This window comes from Hyperolius riggenbachi, chromosome 10 (genome assembly GCF_040937935.1).
Source record: "Hyperolius riggenbachi isolate aHypRig1 chromosome 10, aHypRig1.pri, whole genome shotgun sequence".
In the NCBI taxonomy this organism is placed as follows: Eukaryota; Metazoa; Chordata; class Amphibia; order Anura; family Hyperoliidae; genus Hyperolius; species Hyperolius riggenbachi.
This window is the reverse complement of record NC_090655.1, coordinates 150,024,429-150,047,438: the sequence shown is the minus strand read 5'-3', so window position 1 is coordinate 150,047,438 and position 23,010 is coordinate 150,024,429. Positions and strand designations below refer to the sequence as shown.

General features: G+C 42.2%; 1 protein-coding gene across 2 annotated transcripts in view; it reads right to left on the bottom strand.

Annotated features, from left to right (window-relative positions):
- LOC137536537 (nuclear receptor coactivator 4-like) overlaps nucleotides 1-23,010 on the bottom strand; it is a 36,567-nt gene that overhangs the window by 3,768 nt on the left and 9,789 nt on the right. Inside the window, exons 1-9 of one of the 2 annotated variants that reach the window (XM_068258756.1) lie at nucleotides 20,283-20,370; nucleotides 17,087-17,235; nucleotides 13,658-13,798; nucleotides 12,086-12,174; nucleotides 11,337-11,445; nucleotides 9,431-9,532; nucleotides 7,984-8,133; nucleotides 2,902-3,912; nucleotides 2,307-2,399 (exon numbers count right to left, since the gene is read on the bottom strand). In XM_068258756.1, the coding sequence (XP_068114857.1) occupies nucleotides 2,307-2,399; nucleotides 2,902-3,912; nucleotides 7,984-8,133; nucleotides 9,431-9,532; nucleotides 11,337-11,445; nucleotides 12,086-12,174; nucleotides 13,658-13,798; nucleotides 17,087-17,235; nucleotides 20,283-20,304 (1,866 nt within the window). In that variant the 5' untranslated portion in view covers nucleotides 20,305-20,370. Of the gene's footprint in view, nucleotides 1-2,306; nucleotides 2,400-2,901; nucleotides 3,913-7,983; nucleotides 8,134-9,430; nucleotides 9,533-11,336; nucleotides 11,446-12,085; nucleotides 12,175-13,657; nucleotides 13,799-17,086; nucleotides 17,236-20,282; nucleotides 20,371-23,010 lie in introns of those variants that run through there. The other variant, XM_068258757.1, reaches the window with a different exon arrangement.

Genomic DNA, 23,010 nt, shown 5'->3' with positions numbered 1-23,010 from the left:
TAAACGCTCAATTAAGAAATAAGGGTGCCCATAAATCAATTGATTTGCAGGCCAATTGACCTTTCGATCCAATAATTTTAGTCGAATCAATACCGCAACAGTCTTCTGATTTTCACACTTACCGTATTTTTCGGACCATAAGACGCACTTTTTCTCCCCCAAACATGGGGGTAAAAAGTGCCTGCGTCTTATGGTCCGAATGCAGCCTGGCGCCAGGTGTCCCCCTCTAGGACTTGAAGCAGTAATGTGGCCCGTGTCCCTGCAGCTGTCCTGTTATTTCCCCGTCTCTGTAAGGTGTCCGTGGGGAGTGTGAAGGATCGTTATGCCCACCCCTTCATGTCCCCGGAACTGCCCCGTCTCCTCTGCCCGGTCCTCTGCTATGTCCATCTCTGTAGCTTGGAAGTGTGCAGGATCGTAATGTACCCCCTTCGTGTCCCCGCCGCTGTCCGTCCTTACAAGCTCCTCTGCCCCGCCTCCTCTGCCCCGTCCTCTTCTTTGCCTATTGGGGGAGTAGTCTGTGGCTTACCGATGCACGGCACTACAGTGCAGAGATATCGAGTGGTAATCCTTCTGGGAAGCCGCTGCGGGGTCCGTGCACGTTGCTGAATGTTTATCTCCCTTCACTTCCGCTTACGTCATCAATGCGGAAGTGAAGGGAGATAGACATTCGGCAACGTGCACGGATCCCGCAGCGGCTTCCCAGAAGGATTACCGCTCGATATCTCTGCACTGTAGTGCCGTGCATTGGTAAGCCACAGACTACTCCCCCGATGGGCAAAGAAGAGGACGGGGCAGAGGAGCTTGTAAGGACGGACAGCGGCGGGGACACGAAGGGGGTACATTACGATCCTGCACACTTCCCAGCTACAGAGATGGACATAGCAGAGGACGGGGCAGACAGGCTTATAAGGACGAACAGCTGCTGGGACACGAAGGGGGTACATTACGTTCCTGCACATTTCCCAGGTACAGAGATGGACATAGAGGAGGCGGGGCAGACAGGCCTAGAAGGGCAGGGAAGTTGTGGGGACACGAGGGGGGCATTACGATCCTGTACACTCCCCGTGGATACATTTAGAGAGATGGGGAAAGAAGACAGGAGTAAGAGGGGGATGGACAGACCAGTACAGGGGGCATCTAAAAAAAATCAGGGGTCACCTATTTGCACACAGGGGGCACTTTAAATGGCACAGGGGCACCTAATAGCACACGGGGTACTTTAAATGGCACAGGGGCACCTAACAGCACACGGGGTACTTTAAATGGCACAGGGGCACCTAAAAGCACATGGGGCACTTTAAATGACACAGAGGCACCTAACAGCACACAGGGGCACTTTAAATGACACAAGGGCACCTAAGAGCACACAGTGGGCTTTTTAAATGACACAGGGGCATCTAACAGCACACAGGGGCACCTAAGAGCACACGGGGACACTTTAGAACACCCAGCGGGCACTTTAGAGAACACAGGGGGCACCAAAGAGAATAGGGGAGCATTTAAGAGGACACAGGGAAGTGGAGATCATAAAGGGGACACAAGAGGTACAAGGGTGACATATTAATTGAGGAGGAGAGAAGATCCACAAGATGCCCCTGAACCATGGACACACCAAGTTTGTTGTTTTTTTTTTCCCCCTGGTTTTTGTCCTCTAAACCTAGGTGCGTCTTATGATCCGGAGCGTCTTATGGTCCGAAAAATACGGTAATGATCAAAATTAACTCCTATTAAAGGGATACTGTAGGGGGGGGTCGGGGGAAAATGAGCTGAACTTACCCGGGGCTTTTAATGGTCCCCCGCAGACAACCTGTGTTGGCGCAGCCACTCCCCGATGTTCCGGCCCCGCCTCCGGTTCACTTCTGGAATTTCTGACTTTAAAGTCAGAAAACCACTCTGCCTGCGTTGCCGTGTCCTCGATCCCGCTGATGGCACCAGGAGCATACTGCGCAGACACAGACCATACTGGGCTTCTGCTATACACTCCTGGTGACATCGGCGGGAGCGAGGACACGGCAACGCAGGCGCAGTGGTTTTCTGACTTTAAAGTCAGAAATTCCAGAAGTGAACTGGAGGCGGGGCCAGAGCATTGGTGAGTGGCTGCGCCAACACAGGATGTCTGCGGGGGACCATTAGAAGCCCCGGGTAAGTTCAGCTCAGTTCACCCGACCCCCCTACAGTATCCCTTTAACCCTTTCAGACTGAGAAAGAAGAGAAGCAACACAGCATAGTCAATTGTGTGCTTGGCACTAAACATACACATATCCATCTCATCATGTAACTTAAAATATAAGGAAATTAGCATTTACCTGCAAGGGAGTGCGATATAACCACTGGTCTTTGTCTGCTGCCAATTTCATACAGGTAAAAAGGTCACAGACATCAGGAAGGCCATAATATTCCTATTTAATAAGCAAAAATGACGACATTTTACAAAGGCAGAAAAATTAAAGGTAACTTGTTACATTTAAGATTTCATACTATGTAATGAGAAAGCAATTCCTCTCAGTTCAGCTGTGTTTTAACTTTTAGTATATGGAGGCTGCCATATTTATTTCCTTTTAAACAAGATCAGTTGCCTGGCAGCCCTGCTGATCCCTCTGAATCACATACCTAAAACAAGCATGTGTCAAATCAAGTCAAATTTCAGTCAGAGCACCTGATCTGCATGCTTGTTTAAGGTCTATGGCTAAAAGAATTGGTGGAATTGGAAGATGATCAGCAGGACAGTCAGTCAATATACATTGTTTTGAAAGGAAATAAACCTGTCTGCCTCCATATCTGTCAAATACCAGGTGCACTTTAAATTAATCTTCAGAAAACATCTATAAAATAGCAGCATTTAGAATTTTTTCTTTTGCCACTGATAAACAGAGATAGTTAAAGAACTTTTGAGATACGTACATGTGCTTTTTTACGCAAGAGCCATTTATCTTGTAGTGCAGACTGTTCTGATGTTTCCACATTATCAGTGCTCTTGGAAGACAACACCCAGTTAGAGGCATCTATTGGCAAATGGAATGGTGAAAGTTCTTCGGTATGGTTCAGCTTCCATTTACTGTCTGATAACTCCTTCTCAACTTTCTCCTGTGTTATTGTAGATTGGACAACCCAGTTGCTCAGGGGTGTCTCGAGCAAAGATTTGAAATGCCTCAGTGCTGGATCACATTCTTCTGCTGTTTTGGTGCATGTCTCATCTCCAGAGGGTCTTTTCCATGGATGTAGCCACATGGTGATGGAAGGTTTCGACTTCTCAGAATCCTTGTTTCGGGTCTTGTGTTCAGGGTTTAAAGGCATGCCATTTTTATCTTTACCCTCCTTTTTTAAAAGCCACTTCCTCAGCGCATCTTTTTCACAACTTTCATCACAAATACACTCTGAGAAGGTGGAACAGGGCTCATTGGCTTTGCAGATTTCTTCCATCTTAAAAACTGGTTGCTGTTCCTTTAGAAGCCACATATCTATATTTGATCCGGAGTTTTTCTTTGCTCCAAGTTGCTCGTTCAAGCATTTGAGATTCACAAGGTTTTCTATTTCCAATGCAGCTATCTGACCACCACAACAGTTGCCACAAGGCTCTACTTTGTGAAGCCAATCACTCATGTTATAGTCCTGAACAAATGGATGAAAGATGACCTTCCATTTATCTACATTCTCAGACTCTGAGATACTAGCTGGAGAAATCAACCACTCTGAAAGATCCATTTCCTCCTGATCATCCAATTCAAAGTCAACATCCTCAACTTTTTCAAAAGAGGAAGAGGAGGTGGACTCTGAGTTGTCACGTGTACGGATTCCAGTTTGCTCAGGAAGAGCTTCTGTTTTTTGAGACTGTAGCAGCCAATTGTGCAATTCTCCCAGTGAGCCCCAGATTTTCTCCAGATCAAATGTGGGTGGCGCAGGTAGCTCTGAACACTATAACAGAAGAATTTATACAACAGGTTACATTTTACAACATGTAGACAGTCAAAATGATATTTACAGAACACTATGTGATGGCATGCACCAGAGATTCTGACTTGGCCATTCAACAGTTGATCACTTCTGATCTGCAACTTCTCATCCACCACATGACTAGATTTTTACCAATTGATAATGCAGTGGCCTGCAGCATTCACTTCATTAGGTACCCAGGGTATAAGCAAAGCAGGATTCCATCTGTATAAAGTATGCAGGTAACTAATGTATAACAATTGTGTTTCATTAGTTAACTTGCACACATACACACGATTCAATTTTCTTGCAGATTTACCTGCCTGATCAATTTTTTCTAACATTTCCAATCTGAATTTTGAACGATTTTTTAATTGATTCCCATTCACTTCTATGGAAATCGATTGGAAAAATCGATGGTAATTCAGATCGGACATGTTGAAAAAAATCGATCTGACAGGTAAACCTGCCAGAAAATGGTATCATGTGTACTTAGCGTAAGGCAGAAAATTTAAGCAAGGCTTGAAGTACCATGTTATACCCAAACAAACAGAAGTGATACAAATGCTTTCATATTTTATAGTGAACCTGAAGTGAAAAACTTATAAAATAAGCAATTGTATATGTGTTATGGATGAAGCATTATAGAAAAGTCTCATTTTTATTTTCAGTTTGATAACTATTTTTAAGATTGTATCATACAGTCACTGGTGCTGTTTAGAATCCACACACTGAACTTAACTTCAGGCTACTTACACACCAAGACGTTGCGTATTAGGGGTCGTTATGTATGGTGGTGTTGAAGTTGGACGTCAGATTGAGCTGCGTTATGCAGGTCTCAAAGCAGCCGCTCTAGGTTAGTGATAGGAAGTCCGGATCTTTTTAAGGATTCGGATCATTTGAATCGTATCATTGAAAAGATCTGGATCTTTGATCCGAATCATTTGAATCATTTTACTAGGGAAGCAGACTGGGTGACATGACTAGCAGGACAGGACTTTCCATGCACTGTACATTCTGTATGTTCCTGTTTCTTCCAGACAGACATCCACTGTGAACTGAATCTTTCATTGTGATGATCCGGATAATTCGACTAACAAAAAAGATCTGGATCAAATGAACGATTCGTTCATGATCTGGACAACACTACAGTCCTACCACAAGTCTCTGCAGTGCAGTGAATATTAATGAGCCATGTGGCTGGCTGCGGAGGAGGAGGGGAGACCTCCTCCTCCAACATTACTGAGCATGTGTAAGCAGTCTAACGCTGCTTAGCCCAGTATAACGTACAGCATGCAGTACTTTGTTTAAACGTGCTGCGTTACTGTGTAACAACGTGGGCACTGTGAACAGCACAATTGATTTTACAGTGCTGTGAGTTAGGCTGTGTTACTGGCTGCTGTAACGTGGGACTTTAACGTCCCACTGTGAAACCAGCCTTAGTGAAACCTGAATAGATTCCTTATCTCCTGGTTTCTCAACTGCATTGGCTTCTATTCACTATTCAGGAAACCAGACTGAATTTAACAAGCTGTTGGCAGGCTCTTTCGCATAGAGAACAACTCAAGTATAAAAAAAAAAAAAAAGAAAAGAAAGAAAAACTCTTGCTGTACTGGAAAACAGATAGGGTATTCTGTTCATTTTAAGGTTCTCATCATGTCACTTCAGGCATGTATTAAAGTAAACCTGTCATCAGGGCTGTGGAGTCGGTCCAAAAATCCACCGACTCCGACTCCTCAGTTTAGGATTCCACCGACTCCTCGACTCAGACTCCTCTAATTTGCATATTACAATTTTGTTGATTAAAAGTATGCAACATGAAATTCGTCTCTTAACTGCCAACGCTTAGGAATTTTACAAGACAACTGAAGTGAGAAGGATATGTAGACTACTATATTTATTCCCTTTAGACTAAAACTAGTCCTTGGTAAGAGTACTTGTAAAAGGTACAAACCGGAACAAAGAACATCTATCAGGCCCAAGGCAATGTAAGTGTGGGTACATGTAAGAATGATGTGCAGGTACTCTGCAGGGGAATGAGGAGATTGTAAACAGACAACACCTCTGTGTTCAATGTGCACAGCATTCTCAGTGGATTCCCTGCAGCTTTGTGGGAAATGCATATGTAGAGTATAGTACTACTGTGTAACAAAGTAAACCTGAGACAGATGAAATTAAAGTTTTATACATACCTGGGGCTTCCTCCAGCCACCTTCAGGATAATCAGTCCCTCGTTGTCCTCCTCCACCACCTGGATCTTCTGCTATGAGTCCAGGTACTTGAGCCAGTCGGGCGTAGTGCGCATGCACACACTCCGCCGCCAGGAGCATACTACACCTGTGCAGCACTATTGCGCAGGTGCAGAATGTTCCTGGCTGTGGGAGCTTCATGCGGCTGGACAGCGCTGACTGGCTGAATTACCAGGACTCATAGCAGAAGATCCGGGTGGTGGAGGACAGCGAGGGAATGACTAGACTGAAGGGGGCTGGAGGAAGCCCCAAGTATGTATAAAACTTTACTTTTCATCCGTCTCTGTTACCCTTTAATTTGTAGTCACCAAACAAATTTTAACAACATATCAAATTATTTGATTTCATCAGCAAAGGGAGTGCATACATTTGCATAAATCAGCATCAATGCAGAATTATTTCCATCTCGTTGACCATCTCTATTAGTGACACAGCTACACATCAGGCTTTATTCTTACAGCATAGATGTTATTTAGTATATATAAGAGATTCCTGTGTACACATCATATATACAGTCACAATCAGATGTATATCTGACCTTAAAAATATGGGGACTGCTTTATTGAAGCAGCACAAGTAACTAATTTTGATTGGTTTATTTCATTTTTGTGGACTGAACACAGCTATTACTGTATATATACATTATTTTTAATGACTTATGTGAGAAATAGAACATTTTATCATATTTTCTATTTTAATTACAGTTACAAATTCATTAGGAGTCGGAGCATTTTTTCCCGACTCCGACTCCAGGCACCCAAAATTGCCCGACTCCACGACTCCGACTCCACAGCCCTGCCTGTCATTACAGAAATGAAAGCTGCCACTTTAGTGTCTAAAGTTGTCAGTTTTAAAGCAGTCATGGGACATCCCAGGACTTCATTACTTTAGTGGTTTACAGATGTGACAAACTTGTAGGGTAAGAATTTTAAATACATTGGCTACTTGTGTGTTCCAGGTCAGTGTTTTTCTATATAGTGAAGTTATTTAAAAGAAGCTACACTACTTCAAAACTGAAGTCAAGTAAATAAATCAGTTCAATGCATTATATACAGTCACAGTGTTGACTATATTAAATTGAAACTGAACTCTTGCACAGGACACAAGGAAAACATAACCGAAATGCACCTTGTATGCATTTAAAGAGTTTATCCTGTGTAATTCCCCCTCATTTGTGTCTAATCAGTAGCTGTAATTTGATTTTTCCCCTGTGTCACATGACTGTCTATGGCAGGTAAGCCCATTTGAACGCACAGGAAACAATGTCTGCTTCCTGAATCAGAAAGTAAAAACTGTGCAGATTTAATTTAGGATTTCTATAGCTGTAACAAAGAATTTTTTTTTGTTTAAAAGGTTATTATGATGTTGTGCATCTTTTACAGCAGAGAGTTGTGAGTTCAGGTCCACTTTAAGGTGAGGGAAACAAATACGGAAAAAAATATATAGGTGGGCTTTACAGCACAATTAAACCCTGGGAGCATTGCTGCTGTACTCTAAAAAGTAAAGAGGAATGTGTCTTGTTGTGTACATTAGTGATAACAGTCACGCTGGAATAGCAAAGCAGTTGTGGCGTAGACTGGAAAATGGTAGTCAAGCCAGAAGTAGCTGCAATGGGAGTGCTCAGTGCTGCTATCATGTTGCAGCTGATTTGTTTTTCCACAAAAAACTTGGAGCATACAGCTTTACCCCTTACTGCAAATTAGTTGTAAACTGACAGTGGATAATGTTGCCAGGATTTAAAGTGGGCTTTATATTTTCAATAAATGACGACAATTCAGTGGAACATGTTTAAGCAAGAACTTACATCAACAGACTCTGTGATATTAGATTTCATCAACCAATCTTGTGGAGAAGTATTTGTAATGTACAGTGGAGGGCATGAAGGTACACTGCTGACTTTGTTCTCCATCAACCATCCAGATACAGAAGTGCTCAGACTTCCAGACAAGGTTTTCTGATAAAAATAATAAATAAATAAAAAAAAATAAAAAAAAAATCACTTAGTCAAACAAACCAGATTCTGTGTGAAATGCAAATCTAACACTGGGTGCCGTGCCAAAAATCCCCCAATACTTTAACAGGCCAACAACAAATTTGCAAGTAAAAGCTACTAAAATACAAAAACATCTTTATGCAAAAATATTTTCGCTGCGCTGCGTAATATGTTGGCGCTTTATAAATACAATAAATAAACCAAGCACACAGGATCTATCTTGAGGGGGCCCACAAACTAAAGCAGAAAACCATGGAACACAAAATTCACTGAGCAGTTTCACATTACTGGATTTAAACAATATTGCTGTCAAGCTTAAATCAAGCTTAAAAGGGAACCAGAGACAAAAATGAAAAATGTTTTTATGCATACCTGGGGCTTCCTCCAGCCCCATCCGCATGGATTGCTCCCACGCCACATCCTTCGCTGTCTCTATCGCCGGTACCGGGTCCCGTCACTTCCGCCGGACGCGGCCAGTTGTACGCATCCACAGGGTCTCCCTCGCCGGCGCCTGCACAGTGCGGAGAGCGCACTGCGCTTGCGTCAACTGGCCGAAGTGATGGGACCCAGTACCGGCGATATAGGCAGCGGAGGACAGCGGCGTGGGAGAGATCCATGCTGATGGCGCTGGAGGAAGCCCCAGGTATGTATAGTTCTAATTTGGTCGTTCGTCTCTGGCTCTCTTTAACCCCTCCACATTCCTGGGTTTTTACCCCATACCTTCCTGACACTTCAGCTGTATTAATACTGAATTTTTTCATTACTTATCACATTCAAGTGATTTATTTTAGATAGATAGATAGATAGATAGAATCTATTTAGTTTTTTATTTTTCAGGACAATCTAACATCATTCACCCAGTCTGTAGCGATCGGTTATAATTGCTAAGGCAACAGTTCGAGGGCCCCAGTGCTGTACGGATACAATGCTAGGAAATGGCAGAGCAATACATCTGTAAAGCATTGGGACCCCGAACTGTCACCCTAGAGATCGCAATTGATCACTATAGGCGGCAATCCTGAAAAGTATATTAACATGTATAAGTATTACAGGGGTTAAAAGGCTAGGTAGGGGTTAAAAATTAACTGAAGGGGAGAAAAAAAGAACAGAAAAACACTTTTTTGTGACAGTCACTTTCACTTATTTTCTAAACTTAAAAAAAAATAATAATAATATATATATATATATATATATATATATATATATATATATATATAAATCTGTAGGCGAGATGTCAGACATAGCAGGGCTAATATACCTGTTCCGTTGGTGGGACATAACAATGGTTGAGAAGCCAGGGATTGTGGGTAACAAAACTGCATGATGCTGGGTTGGCAGGTGCTGGAACCTCTTCACAGTTCTTTGAAAGACAGCAAAAAAAATAAAAATAAATTAATACAGAACATACTGAAACCTGGAAATATAAATATTCTAATCTTAAAGTGTACCTGAGATGGGGCCCCTTTCAAAAATGTATACATACCCAGGGCTTCCTCCAGCCCCCTCCGGCCTGATCGCTCCCTAGTCGTCCTCAGTTGCCTTCTCCCTCGCCCGCAACCAGAAAATCCTTCAGTCGGGGCCAGTTGGCACAGGCGCAGTCCGGCCAGGGAGCGTTCTGCGCCTGCTCAGTAGTACTGTGTAAGTGCAGAACGCTCCCGACGACGTGAACGCAGCAGGAGCGCACTCGTGGCCAGGCCGCACATTAGCAGTTGGCCACGGACTGAGGGACTCTCCAGGGCCAATTCTGGACGATCAGGGAGTCGGAAGAAGATGGCGTGTGAGCGATCAGCCCAGATGGGGCTGAAGGAAGCCACAGGTATGTATATTTTAAACGCCCATCCAAGGTTCCCTTTAGAGCCTATATCCAGGCCGATGTTTTAGTTATACTAATTAGACCCACCTTATCCCGCTACACTAGAGCTTTACAACACAATTTTCAAATTGAGAGCAACAGCCACCTTCGGACTGGAACATGCTTTCCATCCCATAAAAAAGTTCATGTGGGGGAGGGGATTTAAAGCTAAAGGAGAATAAAACATTCACAGGCAGACACTGGAGAGGTCTCACATCCTTTCACTATTAACTTGAATGTGAAATCTGGAAATCTAGAAATTTAATTATACGTTTACAAAACCAGCTTTGTCAAAAAAGATGTAATTGTTTATACACACACAATGGAGAAAGGTTAGATAAACTGGGTTTATTTAGTCTAGAGAAAAGACGCCTTAGAGGGGATCTAATTAACATGTATAAATACATCAGAGGGCAATATAATACCTTGGCGGATGAGCTTTTTGTCCCTAGGCCTTCTCAAAGGACTAGAGGACATGATCTGCGCATGGAGGAAAAATGTTTTAGCCATTTATTTAGGAAAGGGTTCTTTACAGTAAGAGTGATTAAGATGTGGAATGCATTGCCACAGGAAGTCGTTATGGCAAACTCTATACCTGCATTTAAAGGGGGCTTAGATGCTTTCCTTGCGTTGAAAGACATCCATGGCTACAATTACTAGGTAATGCCTAATGATGTTGATCCAGGGATTTTATCTGATTGCCATCTGGAGTCGGGAAGGAATTTTTCCCTTTAGGGGCTAATTGGACCATGCCTTGTAAGGGTTTTTTCGCCTTCCTCTGGATCAACAGGGATATGTGAGGGAGCAGGCTGGTGTTGTACTTTATACTGGTTGAACTCGATGGACGTATGTCTTTTTTCAACCAAAATAACTATGTAACTATGTAATGGCTCTAGTTTTGTGAAAGAAAAGTGAAAAGAGTTAGAATTACTACCTTCCCCATAAATAATATGAGGACATCCCTCATTATAATGACATTCCCCTCCTCCAAAAATGGCTTTAGACTGTAGGCTTGCAAGAGCAGGGCTCTCTTACATCTCGGTCTTGGAATTTGTTATTTTGGGTTGTGCAAATTGTTATACATTGTATTCATCATGTTACATTTGTCACTGTAATTACCAATCTTGTCTTTTGTACCAATTCTGTATATTGGTGTATACCATTTTTGTATTATAATGTACCCAATGTTACTTTCTTACTTAGTACACACAGAATATGTTGTCGCGTTATAAAATCAATAATAATAAGAATCATCACCTAGCAGACAAGTCAGTTTGAAAACAAGGCACTGCATGAACAGAGGTGCTCTTACCACAGTTTTAATTGATCCAAATGCGGTTATAGCTTTTCTGAGAGAAACAGGATCAGCTTCGAAACTGAGAGTGGATGACTCTTCAGGTTTTAGTGCAAGACTGCCCAGCCTGATAAGTAAAACCAAAACACCATGAAAAGGATCTCCAGATGAAATGGCAGTGAAAAACTAAATAGATCAGAGCGCCAACAGACATGCATCAATTCATATTCAAGGTACAAAATGCTAGATATGGAAAAACCTTACACTAGGAATCACAGCAGATGGACCCTGAAATCCCACACAAACCACTATTTCAGGGTTCTTGTAAACAATACAATGGATTTCTAGCAGATAAAGAGTTTGCTACTTCCTTTTACATATTAAATTTACCCTTGATGGTAGATGTTGCAATGCTATTCAGATGCCAGAGTTGTTTTGTTGAGGAACATGCTCTGCCATCCCACGCTGCCCACAAGCCCCCTAAAATAAATGATCTGTCTGAAAGTCTCCATCACTGCAACTTCCATCCTTCAGCATAGATGCTGATATAAACGGGTTTCCAATAAACTAAATGTGGGAAAATGATTACAGGACTAAATAAGGGATTTAGCATAACTATTCTGCAAAATAAAGAATTTGTAAATCTACTATTACAAGACAATGAAAAAACAAAAAGAGCACAAAAAATAAATAAATTACTCAATGAACACCCATCGCCTTATGCCCTTTTCTGCAATTTCAGCTGCACCATTCAAAAGACCACTTACTTTTCCAAACAAACTGTGATCTGGTTGGCAAGATCATTGCTATGGGGGGTCTCCAACTGGTGAATGAGGCAATTGAATTGTCCCAAGAGCTAAAATGTAAAGGAAAAACAAAACACTTTTACAAAAGCAAAGTGGTTACTTGACAGCCAGGCTATACACAAGGAGACCTCTTCCTGCCTGTCATTGCACACTGCCAATGCCTACTGACACGCTTTCCCTCCAACACAGCTGAGTAATCTAGGTAGCATAAAGTATCCAAGATCGCATCTACTATCACAGTGTAATACACTGGCACATCCTGACGGCGTGTCACGTGACACCCTGTTGCCATGGAGACTTGATGCTGAAAGTGGCTGTTAAGTGTTAACCCTCTCTTATCGCCCCCTGCAACTCTGCAGGGAGGAGAGGAATCATAAAAGCGTGTGCAGGCCAGATAGGGCCCATGGGCTGTAGTTTCCTAGCACTGGAAGAAGTCAATCTTGGCCAGGGCACTATGAGCATGAAGATTGTACATCCTCCCCATGTTGCCTGGGTTTCCTTCATGCATTCCAGTTATCTCCTATGCCCCACAAATTGACCATAGACTATTATTATTATTATTATTTATTGTATTTATGGTATGGTAGAGAAATTAGACTATGACCATAAGTGAGATTCTGAGCTCAAAGTTAAATTTGGTGACATATGTACTCTGCTAGATGTAAGATATTAGTGCTATGTAAATGCATAACAGAACAAAAATCCGTTGGGGGGGGGGGGGGAGCACATGTTATCACCTAACCACTGACCCAGACATGACCGGAAAGTCACAAACTACTTCTTGAAAACTACAAAAGGATAGGATAAGAAAATATATGCAAGCGGCTCGTGCGCGCACCCGTGCATGTGCAGAATATGATGATCCGGCCATGGACCATTACAGAGTGAACATGAACAGCTGATTACTGGCCGACTGCGCAGCTGCTACACAGACACTACGAGGGGCTGGAAGACGCTCCAGATGAGTCAAGCTTTTTTTTTTTAAGCTGCCTCATGTATCCTTTAGTCTATTTGAATTACTCATGTTGTCAGGCTATGTTTGCGCATCATTCGACATCTGTCATCCATGGTGATAAAGAAGGAACAATTAATATAAAGATATTTATGAATTCATAGTAAAACATTGAAGCTCAATATACTGGTTTAGAATCAGTGTGAATACTATCACGCTACAAACACACCAGAGATATTGTAGAATATATCACATTTTCAGCCCATGGTGAAATTGACTAAGCATTCATTTGCTCCTCATGCGTCTGAAAATAATGTGCATAATTTTACCAGGCTGTCTGGTCTTACAGACCTCTGTTCACAATAAACTGACACTAATTTTGGGGTGTCAAAGACTTCTAGCTGCACATCTCAAGCCCCTAAAGTAAGAAGCTCTCTAGTAGCAGCTCACATTGTAATCATAACACACGTGGTTAGAATCCTATCTTGTCATACATTTCCAAATGTAAGTTTTTGTTAAATAGAATACAGGCCAAACAGTCAACAGCAATTTCACACTTCATTACGCTTAGAAAACCTTACCCAGTACAACTGCTGAGCCTGTTGTTGTAAAGCCTCTTCCTTCAGCTGTTGAATCAAGTCTGCCTGCTCCAAGAGCCAGATTTCACGACTGCGCAGGCACTCCAAATGGCGACTAATACAGGACTGGATCTGTGCTTTTACCTGCATGTGAAAAGATTAAGCATTATGCATGGTAGATGTTCTCTAAAAAACAACACAAAGAACCCCCACAAGTGTAAATCCTTTCCCATATGATAGCATAAGTGGAGAGGAGCCCCTTCCTTTACACACACACACACATCTTCAAATGTGTGTCACGCAACAACAATGAAAGAAACAAAACACTCCTCACAGCTTAGAGAAAAAAAAACAAAATACGTTTTAAATATGCACTTGATATGGGGTGATGAGAATTATGGCGGACAACCATTGTGATACCCCTTTTTCATTCAGCTAATGCAAAAAAAAAAAAAAAAAAAAAAAAAAAAAAAAAAAATTGGAAAACTACACTACTTTCTTCTGAGGGGACCACAGTATTCTACTACAAAGGATTTGCTACATTTCCCTGCATGCCAATTCAGATCGGGAAATGCAGCCTATTAAAATCAAAAGGTTGCTGTCCGATTTGCATGCGGCATACAGTGCACTGAATGCATTTTAATGCATTCTGCTGCATTTTTAAGTTTCCATAGCAGTGCATTGAAAAGCTTTTGGCATCCACAAGAAAAAAAAAAATGCAGCATGCTTTTTTTGTGGATGCGAAAACGCACATCGCAACGAAATGTATTAAAAATAAAAAAGGCCCTTAGGCTTCTTTCATGCTGTACGTTGAAAAACGGATGCATTTTAACTCCTCAGTTGTTCCATAGCAGTGCATTGTGAAAAGCTTTCAGTTCTATCGCTTACAATGTAAATGGCTCCACAGGGAAACATGGACATCACCTTCACTTGGATTGCACATCAGTTGTCTGTTCAGTTATAACTGACAGCAACTAATAAAGTATGAAAGGACCCTACATCAGTTATAACCCTAGTTATAACTGCAGCCCATGTGAAGGTAATGTCCCTATTTCCCTTTTAGCAAGTTCTTATTATACGAGTTTTAACTGAAAGCTTTCTCACAATGCACTGCTATGGGACAAATGATCACTTAAAAAGCATCAGTTTTTCAGCGTACAGCGTGAAAGAGGCTTTACTTTAACAAAAAAAAAAAAAAAAAAATCTTCATAAAAGAATTAAAAAAAAAAAATGGATTTGTGCATTCTCTAACATACAAAGTATTTACCTAGAAAAACATCACAATTACTGCTCACTACAGAACATATGGTAATGAGCAAACAGCTTAACTTCCAAAATATTGTTAACAACCAATTGTTTTTCTGGCAGAAGCTATAATTAACTGAGGTTTGTAATACACTGATCACCTCAAGAAAAACAGGGTTAAGGGAAGACTTCGTTCCAAAAGTCAACAACCTATATCTTACATAAAAATACAACAACAAAAGGTCATTTTTATAAACCACAACAAAATATACAAAAAAAAGTAGTGGTAAAATTCCACATAACTCATCCTGAAAAATATTCATCTTTTTAGGTGTGGAGTTATCCACGTTCTTTACCATTAAATACAGTAACACAAATTCCCAATCTTAAATAGTAGGTAAGGTTCACAAAGTTTCTTCCTTTATGGGAATTAGAACTGTCCATAAAAAACTGGAGGGGGGGGTTAACTACATAGACCAAATCTCTATGTGCGAGTCTAAGTGGGTATATAGTATGGGTAGCCTTGCACCGTGCGGACTATATACCGTACTTTTCGCCGTACAAGACGCACTTTTTCTCCCCAAAAAATGGGGAGAAAAAGTCCCTGCGTCTTATACGGCACAGGCAGGGATTCCCCGACTTACGAACGCCCGCCGATACGAACCGCCACCCGCCGTCGGGGATTCCCTGCCTGTGGTGCTGCTGTGGCCGTCTCCTTCCTCCCCGCTTGCCTCTACCCGCTTCCTCGGGTCCCCCCTGCGTGTTCTCGGGTCCCCCGTGTGAGAAGCGTCAGCACTTACCTCCTCCATCTTGCCCGCGGCGATTGAAGACATCCGGCTTCTGTGGGCAGCTTCCTCTAGTGCCAGCTTGTAATGACGCGTCATCGATGACGCATCATTACAAGCCGGCACTAGAGGAAGCCGCCCACTGAAGCCGGATGTTTTCAATCGCCGCGGGCAGATGGAGGAAGTAAGCGCTGCTATTTCTCACATAGGGGGACCCAAGGACATGCAGGGGGGGGACCGAGGACACCAGAATGAGGGGTAGAGGCAACCCGGGGGTGGCAGAGAGCAGACACATGGGGGCCAGAGGGCAGACACCTGGGGGCCAGAGGGCAGACGCCTGGGGGCCAGAGGGCAGACGCCTGGGGGCCAGAGGGCAGACGCCTGGGGGCACACAGCAGACGCCTGGGGGCACACAGCAGACGCCTGGGGGCACACAGCAGACGCCTGGGGGCACACAGCAGACACCTGGGGGCACACAGCAGCACACAGCAGCGCACTGGGGGCAGACAGCAGGATACATGAGGACACCATTTGGGGGAGGTAATGTACAAGGTGCTTCTGAAATATGGATGCACCAGATTTAGTTTTATGTTTTTATTTTTTTGTTTTTGGCCTCTAAACCTAGGTGCGTCTTATATTCCGGAGCGTCTTATACGGCGCGAAATACGGTAATAAAATGTAGTATTTTGCATTTCTAGCAGATTAGGCTACACATGGATGTATGGCTGCATTAGTTTGTTTGGGAGTTTTCCTCCTTTTAGAGTTCCACTTTAAAATCTGATCTATGGTTGTGGGCACTATGTTAATGTTTTCTTTAATTTTTATCACTGTTTTTTGGGGTAAAAATTGCTCTATACAGAAGATCATCTGCTATCAGGCAATATTGATGTGGCAATCTTTTGTTTTAAATAATGTAGGTAAAAAAAACAAAGTCTTGTAAAAGCAATACCTTTTAATGGCTAACTGATAAAGTTAAATTATGCAAGCTTTCTGGTATTTAGAGCCAGTCTTCAGACATATTTCCAGATGTGATTTGTTTTAAATAAGATTTGTAAAATCAGATACCTAACAATGACGTCATGCGAAGGTGCTATAAAAATTGTGGGAACACAAATAATGCCAGAAAAGCCAGGCATGCATTCCAGACTGCTAGATTATAAACCACTATAGCATTAGTTATGGCACACAAGCATTCAAAAGACTCATTTTCTTCTGTTTCAACAGGTTCAGAAGTTTATTATGTAACTGAATTAGCAGACCTGATCTTATTAAAGAGAGAACAAAAGCATACACAAAAGAAACTAAAAGAAAATCATTTATTGCTTAAAGAATTTGTAGATCTGCTTTATTTTCCTTTATGTAAAATAATGAACATGCTGAGTATAAAGAAAGCAAGCAATACCTCTCTGCCATTTTCCTTCACTTGCTGCTCAGTTTTAAGTAGTGTTTGTATTGCAGCTTCCAATTCTTTTTTGGCTTGGAGACATTTGGAGAGTGGGTCTCTGCCACAGGAACTGAGGTCTTGGTCCAAATCCATGTCTTTTGGCACTTCTGGAAGGTAAAAACAAACATGTATGAGGCAGACTTCCTGATATTTGAAAGCAAAATGTTCTCTCCATGTACCTTTTAGCAAGCTCAGCAAGATAACATCAAGCAGCAAGAGAGAACTGCAACTAAAAGATAAAGAGGTGTGTCTCTACCAGGGAAAAATGCAACTCAGGATCTATCAGACAAAACAGCTGCTCAGACAGCATAGGGTACCCATATACACATCGAATTCCCTGCTGATGCAACAAAACGATCAATTCCTTTCCAAACTTGGTCAAACTTCCACTCAGCACATCAATCCTAAATATATATCAACTGGAGAACTATTGAAAATCGGTCTAACTGCAATATTGCACGGTGCTATGGCCAAGAAAATCAATGTGTGTATGACCTGATTCAGCCACCTGTATATTTAGCCACCAGAACGTCTTGCTTAGAGAAAACAGGTCATCTCTGCAGATGTAACTTCTGCTAAAGCCATAGAATAGTTCCCTCACTCTTAATGTTACTGCAGGATTATATACGAGCTTTGGGTTTTAATATAAACAAGAGCAAGAGATGGGAATGAAAACATGACATGATGTTGTAAACATTCCCTACTACCTTACAGAAAAAGAAAACAAGGAAGAGGATATGTAAAGAAATGGGATTAGTTGGGATTTACTCCTTTTCCTGTCCTCTGTTATGGTCATGGAACAGGAAGTGAGGTATAGTCTCTCCAGTGGGATATCCTGGAATCTCACAACAAGGGAAAAAAATAAACAAACCAAAAATACTGCATTATTGGTCACAGTCCTGTTAAAGTGATTTGTAACTGCAGACATACTTTGGTTTTAGGAGCAAAAGTATAACCACACCTATGCCTAAAGTGATCATATACTGCCTAATGCTGCACATTAAATATAGGGTGCATACAAACTAGAGATTCACAGGACAAGTGGACCTTGCCTGGCATACTACCATGGTCCTTGAAGGATCCTGTCTGTGAAGGCACCTGACACTTTTGCCAGCGTCAGAACTGCATCTACAAGACACACATGGCAGTTTGACCTAGTTGTTCCTTTCAAGCTGGGTTATGCCTGGGGCCAGAGCAAGGCAAACATTCCAAGCTGTTTATAGCACATCACCTCAGAACAGACAGATAGAAAACTGAACTTCATGTTGACCTAATGGTGGCCATACATGATACAATTTTTTCATACAATCTTACCATTTCTATGTAATATAAGGGAACTGCCTAAACTATCCTTTCAGTATATTCACTTAATTTACCCTCATACTACATAGAAATGGTAAGATTGTATGAAAAAATTGTACCATGTATGGCCACCATTACACTAAAAAGCAAATTCACAAAAACATATGCAGTATTTTTATGTGTGTACTGATATCGCTGCCGGTTGCATATTTTTGGAAAGTTTATCTGAGGGATTTTTATTAGCAACATCAAGCTATTTTCTATTATCCACCTCTTTAGGGTGCCCATTAACATTACAATTTTTAGCGATCATATTTTTGATAAGATCATCCAGATTGAAAGAAAAGACTGTATTTAATCTATCCACATCACTAAAATGTTCAACTTGCAATATCTAAACCAGTTATGATCATATCTATGGAAAAATTCACCAAGCAGAATTATTTATTTAAAGGGATACTGTAGGGGGTAAGCCCCGGGTAAGTTCAACTCTTTTTTCCCCCGACCCCCCTACAGTATCCCTTTAAGGAAACAATCAATACATTGTTCAGGATTGATTGGGCCATCAGCTTCTTGATTTTCATGCAATACGAGCAGTCACTATTTTTTTTTTTTTTTTTTACCATTAGCAGGCACCTTAAATCTCCTTGGCCAGACCTCTCATACTAGCAATAATTAACAGAGTAACCAAGCAGCTTAGGGCCCTTTTCCACCAGCGCGTTTGCGCTGGCTGAATCGCAAAACCGCAAACCGCTAGCGATTTTACAATCGCTACGGTTTGCTTTTTAACATAGGAATCGCGGTAGGTCATTTCCACTACCGCGATTCGCTTTTGTCGGGAACGCGAACGCGCGGCGGAGCGATAATTGCCGCGATTTTTTGCCGCGATTTTGCTATGCAGTGCATAGCATAGCAAAATCGCGGCGGCGAACGTCGGGGAATCGCCGGTAATTGCGATTCAGCAATCGCTAGCGTTCAGCGTGAACGCTAGCGATTGCAAGTGGAAAAGGGCGATCCAAACTACTAGGAATGTATGGAGGGATAAAAGGAACCGTCCTCATCAGTACATGGCAGGGATTGATAAAGCTGTATGAAATAGGGCTTGGACGAGTACAACAGAGTAACCAAGCAGCTTAGGGTGATCCAAACTACTAGGAATGTATAGGGGGATAAAAGGATTAATAATTAAGTTTTGGTACGCAGTCCCTATAATTGCTTAGGCACAACCGTGTCCAATCTAGCGGTGACAAACACAGGTTCAAGTCACCATCAAAAGAAATGACAAGATGGAAAGGAAAACAATGAAACTGGGAATAGGCGCTGCTGTAGGCATCATGCTGTGAATTTTACACTGCTTAATGTCAAGTACATTGTGGAACTAGCAGACAAATCACCAGGGAGATAGATATATTATGTATTTATTGCAAAGGGACCTCTCTATGGACAAACGTAACGATGACCTAAATGTTCTGATTATTATTCAATCTGAAATAATAATAACGGTGCACAACACAGACGGCCACTCGGCCAGCACCGCGCGCGCGCGCGCACACACACACACACACACACACACACACACACACACACACACACACACACACACACACACACACACACACACACACACACACACACACACACACACACACACACACACACACACACACACACACACACACACACACACACACACACACACACACACACACACACACACACACACACACACACACACACACCCAGTTCTCCAACACAGATTGCGGTCATAGGGAGCTCTCGCTCTCTCTCTCTCTCTCTATGACTATGCTGCACACGGCAGTCTATTTGCAGCAGTAAGGTGACCTCGCCATACCTGACTCCGCGCGCAGCCTCATGCCCCGGTCACCGGCACAGCACTGATAACCGGAGCGGGCCTAGTATAAAGCCACCGCTGACGTCAAGGAATGTGGGCGGGGCCTCGATACCAGGACGCTACTAGCAGGAAGCTGCCGCTCACGTACGCACGCAGCCAGCTATGAAGCCAGAGGAGAGCTAGAGAGGAGGGGTGTGAGGTAAGAAGACACAGAAGGGCCCTGCGAGAGAAGAATGTATGCCACTGATAAGAGCTACAAGACTCCCACTTTCCACACATGCACATCTGATTCATCTGCTACGGAACTGAGTGCGACTCCTCCACAACTCCGGGGGAAACACGATCACCAATGCGAGATCCATGATTCACAAACGCTTCAAACAATGATAATGCTATTGAACAAAGGACTAAATTGTATACGCAACCCCAGTTATCTATAGTCACTAGTTTCCAAAAACGCCAATGAATCAGCGTAAGCGTTTCTACTTTTAGGCAGAGTACCGTAAGTTTCCTCTACAAAGGGAAAAGCAGCTAAATTGGACTCCAGTTTAAAGCCTACACACGGTACAATTTTCCATCAGATCGTCTGTTGATCTGATAAATTGCATCATGGGTAGGCGTCTAAATTGCTCCCGATCGATTTTGCTGCCGATCGAACTTCCCAAAATCGATTGCGTTCCGATCAGAAAATTGCTAGGTACACACCATTATTATTATTATTTAGTATTTATATAGCGCCAACATATTACGCAGCGCTGTACAGTGTATATATATATATATATTGTCTTGTCACTAACTGTCCCTCAAAGGAGCTCACAATCTAATCCCTACCATTGCCACATGTCTATATTATGTAGTGTAAGTACTGTAGTCTAGGGCCAATTTTTAGGGGGAGTCAATTAACTTATCTGTATGTTTTTGGAATGTGGGAGGAAACCGGAGTTCCCGGAGGAAACCCACGCAGACACGGAGAGAACATACAAACTCTTTGCATATAGTGCCCTGGCTGGGATTCGAACCAGGGACCCAGCGCTGCCAGGCGAGAGAGCTAACCACTACGCCACCGTGCTGCCCACACCAATTATTATCTGACATGTCTGATCTGCTCTCGATCAAAGGGATATTTTTAGACCACTAAATCGATCGGGAGCAGATTGGACATGTCGGAAAATATTGGTTCAATCTGATAGGAAATAGAATGGTGTGTACTTAGCATAAGGGAACCGGAAGTGAAAAATAAAAATTTAACTTTTCCGCATACCTATGTGGAGGTATGTTTGTGATGTCCCGCCAGCCAGGGCATTGGATCAAATTGGTGAATCGCAGGGACCAGGAGGCTCTTGCTGTTTGCTGACTGGCTGCCTTGTCCATCAGTGTTATCGCATGGTAATTGTTCATTAACTGCAAGTCCACTATGGTGAAAAATTGTAAAATTTAAAATATATGCAAACATACAAAAAAGAAGTGCATTTTTTCCAGAGTAAACCGAGCCATACATGACTTTTCTCCTATGTTGCTGTCCCTTACAGTAGGTAGTAGAAATCTGACAAAAGGGACAGATTTTGGACTAGTCCATCTCTTCATGGGGGATTCTCAGGGATTTATTTATTTTCAAAAACACTTACTGAATGGCAGTTGCTCTGTTCAACTGCCTAAAAAACTGTGTAGCGAGCAGGGAAGCTGGCCAGCATCATTGTTTAAATCTTTTTTTTTTTTTTTTTTTTAGGGAATATCTTTAGGGCAGCAAAAGGGATTCAGGAGGAGCACCACAAAGTGTAAAGATTAGTGTGCCACAATCTTCATCTCAATGCCCATAGAGACTCCCAGCAGTCAAAATCCAAGATGAGATCGGCACCACTCCAAAAAGTAGTATTAAAGCTCTTTTATTGCATTAAAGTGGTGGCATACACAATGACAGACGCTGTTTTGGGCATTGCCCTTTCTCAAATTGTAATAGCCAAGGCTATAACAATTTGAGAAAGGGCAATGCCCGAAACAGCGTCTGTCATTGTCTATGCCACCACTTTGATGCAATGAAAGTGCTTTATTACAACTTTTTGGAGTGGTGCCAATCTCATCTTGGATTTTGACTAGGGAATAGCTTTATAAAGAATAAAAGCCTTGCTGAGAATCCCCTATGGAGAGATGGACTAGTCCAAAACTTGTCGCTTCTGTCAGATTTCTACTACCTACTGTAAAGGTGCGTACACACATGCGACTATAGTCGTTTGAAACAATCGTTCCCCGATCCTTTCAAACGACGATCGTTTGAAAAATAGCAGCCAACGACCATGTAGTCTAACGACGGACGAGCTAGATCGTTCAAAACGAATGATCTAGCTTGGCGGATTTTTTCCAACGACGATCGTCTGCAAAAGTAGTACATCATTGGAAACGATCGTTCGTACTAGGCTTGACATGCGCATTTCACTATTTCTCCATGGAACTTTTCATTTTTATGCGCAGGCGCAGTAGTTACTTTTACGTGATGTAACATTTTTTATAACGATGTGATCGTTACACACCTTTTAAAACTAACTTTACTTAGGTCGTTCTTTCATCAATTAAAAGTTCGTTCGTCGTTGACAACAAACGATCGTTGTCGTATGTGTGTATGTAGCTTTGGTGACAGCAACATAGGAGAAAAGTAATGTATGACTCATTTTACTCTGGAAAAAACATACTTCTTATTTGTCTATGTTTGCACATATTTTTCATTTTTAAATTT